The following is a 5095-nucleotide window of genomic DNA, read 5'->3' as shown; positions in this document are numbered from 1 at the left end:
TCTGTGGGCACTGTAGTACCCCTCCTGTAATATGACCTGTGCCAGCACACCCTCATGTACTTTTCATAAGCCGCTGGTACTGCACTGCAGCTTGGTCCTTGTCCAAATAACAGCATTGTATCTAATTGGTCCTCGCTGTTGGAGCCTGGCATCAACTAGAATTCTTAAAAGCTCCAGTTAGAGTGCATAATGGCAGAGAATAGATCATTTATGACTAGGAAGAGAAAGAACTCCCTTCTTAGTGCCTGTTTTTCACCCTCGGATGCCCAGATATCGTGACACTCCTCTCAGGCTGGTAGCTGTTGGTAAGTGTCGGCGCCAATCTAAATTTTGCACCCTCAGTGGGAGCAAATTCATGTCTTTATAGTCCTCGTCCCCCTGTTTTTTTTTTTCTTTTTCTGAAAGAGGGTCTAAATGTTGGGGACATTCCCAAATTAGCACTGAGTGCTGTGGCACTGAAGTGAACCATTTGCAAAATTTAAAGTAGCTGCGAGCAGTTCTATTCAATTAGTGGCATACTGTCAAGAGTTCACAGTCCAAAAGTGAAGCTTTCAAATGTTTACTGCTGTATCAAAATTGAATTAAAGTAACTCACTAGACAAAATGCTGTGCCTTTTAAGTCCAAAGAATAAATGCGCATAATTTGCAGCATTCTTTTTATTATATAATATGCTGGTTGTGGAGGAATGCGGACGAATGAGGAAGCTGACTTTTTAACAGTCACTTTTTAAGCTGGTGACATGTGTTTGATACTCAAAAGCAGACTTTGTATGGAGGATCACTTCAATAAGCCCCCCCCCTCTCCCCTAATGACACTTGAAAGCTCATTCTTTTTCTCTGTGCAGCAGAGAGTGATCTTTGAGATGCACTTTCAAAGAGCCAACGTGAAGTATGCCTCATGTCAGAAGCTTAAGGACATCAATTTGCTGGCTCGCACACTTAACCGTGATGGTTCATTATGTACTGATAAGGACCATTCTGAGCAAGGATGATTGTTTATGGCTGAGATGGATGGAGCATTTTAATTGGTAAACAGAGAACCTATTGAGACATCATTGAGCAGAATGACAATGCAGCTCAAGACCTCCCGTCTTTCCTGCATTTAATCGGGACATGCGGTGATCAGACTGCTACATTAGTATGCTGCGCTTGTGCGAATGTGGGTGTTAAATGTGTACTAACAAGCATTTGGAGATTCATAAATTGCGTTCTTGCACGCAGTGTGGTATTGTGATAACGCTGTTTCTTATTTATATGTTGAGAAGTGCTTTTGACCAGAAAAGCCTTGAGCTACTAAGAAAGGTCAACCTGTATGTGCCAAACAATACAACACACCTATGAAATATAACCCTCTACTTGTTGACCCCATTAAAATGTACAATAAGTTTATCGCTACCTCGCAAGAGCCGCATGACCTGAATGCTGCTCTGGCAGAAAGGTATAACAGCAGCATAACATCAGCAATGCAAGGGAATACATAACAGCATGACAGGTTTACAAATTCCTTTGAGTTGCGCGAGCACAAAAGGATATGCGGGGAGGGAGGGGGCAAAAGATATAGGACAGATTGTTTCTTGTGCTTACAGCTTGTCCCGGTGTCTCTTTCCTTATGTCTTTAGGCTAACTTAGGTGGTACCTCTTTGCTGCACATCACGAGGAAATGAAAACGTAACCTTAGCCGATTTCTAAAGATGACTGCAGGCACGTGGGAGACCTGAATGGATATACAAAGAAAGCCTCTTAACATTACCACTCCAAACCAACTGAGCAGCTACACCACCCTTTTTAATACTTTGTCCTTGGATAATTATAGCCAGCAGCACAGGGTTAATTGAACTGAAAAGGTTATTCAGTTGAGTTTAACTGAAGCGCCGAGCCACAGAGTGTTGGATGGGGGCTGGAACAATAACGTATCAGAGTTCTAAGACCAGGAGGACTGGATTCTTTTCTGCAAACCCCCTCACACCGATTTTTAATCTCCCACTTTATTCACTGCTTTCAGGAGCTTATGACAAAGGATTTAAATTTACCACCTACTTTCATGCGTTGTCTGCAGACTCAACATGAGGCCAGTCTAAACAAAATGTGCTTACACAAGGCTGCATTAAAACCAATTAATCTGGAGAACTTTAATCTGGCTGTGAACAACAGTACACAACTAAAAATCACATTTAATGCTGCAGGTTAAACACCAAATATAGCCAAAAACAGCCCCTGGTTTTTCTGTGGAAGCCCATTATTGCCAGGAAATAACCAGTTTAGTAAGTTTCATAATTTATAATTTATTAGCCAACTGGAATCACTGTTGACTCTTTTAAACAATGCGCATACATGTATGGAAGCTGTGCAAGAAACATGGACAAGGATATTCTCATTTTAGGAGACTTTATTTACAAAGAAAATTAGGTGATTCCCATTCTTCAGCGTCGATAGAACTCTGATGGATAAATATGTTCCAGCTGCCAACCTACGGGAAAGAACAAGAAAATGGGGGAAGTAAGCGATAAGATGACTTGCATATGCCAGGTTGTCAGAAAAGCAATTTCTGAGTAAACACCAGTGACGAGAAAATGTGACAACAACAATTCTGACCCGCTCCCACCTGATACAAATCGATGTCTGCAATAAACTGTCACATTAACTCGCTGAAGTGCGAGCTTATCTGCACAACATAGCAGCAATATGAACCCACATGACATTTGTTACTGTCACTCTCAGACATACAGGTAATTTATTTAAGATATGCCACAGCAGAAAAAGGCTAAAGAGGTGCAGTGAAGGACTGCGATCATCTGAGGTCACTATACAAACCGATGTCGAGGAAACTGCCACCCATCATCCTGACATTTTAACGAAAAGCAGATGGGGCTTGATAAAAACGGCAGGTGTAATTACCTTGAAGGCTGAATTACAACACTGGGCCATTTTACTTCTTCAGGATCTGATGTCTGACGACAATAAAGGGGAATGCAAAGCCACTGCCGAAGAAAAGCACCATCATGCTCAGCAGGCGCCACTTGTTGTCCACAGAAAATGGCAGGTTCTGTAAAAAGACAAGACCATTACAATGTAGGCAACTGCTTAGAAAATGGAACATAGTTCACTGAACCACAATTACTACACCTGTGAATGATCAGAATTATAGACAAGACAAATAGAGCGCCATAGTGCACCTTAATATCAGAAAGAAGCTACAGTCGGCCCTGATCTGTAATAAGTCTGTGTGTAAATAAAAAATGCAATGTTTTCTTTAATAGCCAAGACTAACATGCATTACAATATATATTTCTTACAATAAATATGTACATGTACACTTGTAAAACTGGAATTTTTTGGTCATTTGCACTTTTTAAATCACCAGAAATTTTGATAGATGCTTACTATTATAGAGGGTGAACTCTTAGTTAAGCGCACCTCTCTTCCTCCCTCACTGCTCTGACCTTAGCAGGAGGCGGAAGCACAGCTTGTACAGGAATTAAGATTCCTGCTATTCGAATAGATCCGCAATTTAGTGTTTACGAGACTTTTAAGCCTCTCAATATACATTTCAGATTGGTTTCAAAGTTAAGCAAATTTTCCAAAGTAGGCAGGTTACATAGCAAGCTAAAAGCCTTTACCGGTGTCGCCACAAACCGACTAGCGTGGCTAATGCTAGCCAAAAGTTCGTAGTCCCTGTCATCAATTCTGTCTTTGCTGCCACAAGTTTATATAATATGTTACCAGAAACTGGAGGTAACGTAGATGTAGAATATAAAATAACCAAAGCCCGGCTATTTTGGCTCGATATACAATCACGCTCTTGTCAATTGACAGGCATGACCTCCATGTATCGCTAGCTAACGTCAAGGCTGTACGTACACACAAGGCCTCATCACAAAATACCACCATTATGGTAAAACCGCTGCTGTCAGGAAGTGGTCTCACCTTTCCTGGTCCTTCAGCATAGTGTGAAGAACGAACAGCAGACGTTGCGAATCGCCTCACAGCTTGTCCGAGCATTGTGGAAGTCTCTCCTCTGATCCAGTACACTGTTAAAGAGTGCGACCTTCTTGTTTTAGCGGTGAGCCGTGGAGCGACGCAAAGAATTGTGGGAAAAGACTAATGTGTATGGGAAATGTAGTTCAATTGTATCCGAAGCGACTACAGGTTTTTTTTTCTTTTCCCATAATGATTATAATCCATTAGGTATAAAAAGCAAGCAAGCAAGAAAAATATAAAAAAAGTTGTTTAGGCTATATTTGCCTTTGAGATCTTTCATCACAGGGAGAAAAACGTTTCACACTATGCTGTCTTATCCATAGACAGACAACGACATCGATTTGCGGTTTTTCAGTTATCATGGGATTTCAAATGTGAAGGAACCCATTCCTCTCAGAACGGCATACATTAACTAAAGTGGAGATATAATGGGTAAGGGTGGTTATGCTGCTCACGTTGTTTAGCACGTGTGATTGACACTGTTTCAGAGTCAGTTATTAAAAATAATCCATGTGTAGGTAAGGCAGCAGATGTCACTTTCTTTATTTGAAAGTATGGAGAGATAGTGATCTGGGGATTAAATTAACTTCAGTGTTTCAGTGCGTGGCCTTGCGGGCTTCATTGGAGTAAAAAAGTATTGGTTGATAAGCTATCTTCATTTTTCAGCATTTGTCACAAACATATCATTGCTAAGGAAATACTGAGACAGAGAGATAGAGAAGGAGCAGTCTTACTGAGAGCAGATGGTTCAGCCATCCCTATGCACTATTGCTGCAACCTTTTCACTGATTAATACTACAAACTGGGTTCTGCATTTTGAAGGATGTTTAATTCATTAATTTATGACGGCTGTTAATTTGGAAGATGAATATCAGTTTCACAGGTTTCAGTGTCATATGAAAGTTATCAAAGTGCAGAAACCTGAGCTAACACATTGCAACCTCCACACTAGGTTATCTGTTATGTGTTTGCTTGCCTGCAGTACCTTCACTTATTTGCCATTTGCTACTCCTTTATTTGTCCTGTATTGTTCTGATGCATTAAATAAAATTTGAAAACCCAAACTCTCACTGCTGCATAGAGAGGTTACACACATTTTCGCTCTGATATGCACAGT

The 5095-nt window shown here is 40.8% G+C and overlaps 1 protein-coding gene across 1 annotated transcript; it reads right to left on the bottom strand.

Moving 5' to 3' along the window:
• Positions 1–2368: 2368 nt before the first annotated feature.
• cox7c (cytochrome c oxidase subunit 7C) lies at positions 2369–4093 on the bottom strand. The gene is made up of 3 exons (XM_005722320.1): positions 3925–4093; positions 2896–3043; positions 2369–2467 (listed from the first exon to the last, which is right to left on the bottom strand). Exons 1-2 carry the CDS (start codon positions 3997–3999, stop codon positions 2927–2929), a joined length of 192 nt encoding a protein of 63 aa, XP_005722377.1. The 5' UTR covers positions 4000–4093; the 3' UTR covers positions 2369–2467; positions 2896–2926.
• Between the last annotated feature and the right edge of the window lie 1002 nt (positions 4094–5095).

Source organism: Pundamilia nyererei, unplaced genomic scaffold (assembly GCF_000239375.1).
Source record: "Pundamilia nyererei isolate P.nyererei 1_Seehausen unplaced genomic scaffold, PunNye1.0 scaffold00006, whole genome shotgun sequence".
In the NCBI taxonomy this organism is placed as follows: domain Eukaryota; kingdom Metazoa; phylum Chordata; class Actinopteri; order Cichliformes; family Cichlidae; genus Pundamilia; species Pundamilia nyererei.
The sequence above is the reverse complement of the archived record's forward strand: the minus strand, read 5'-3'. Positions and strand labels throughout refer to the sequence as shown.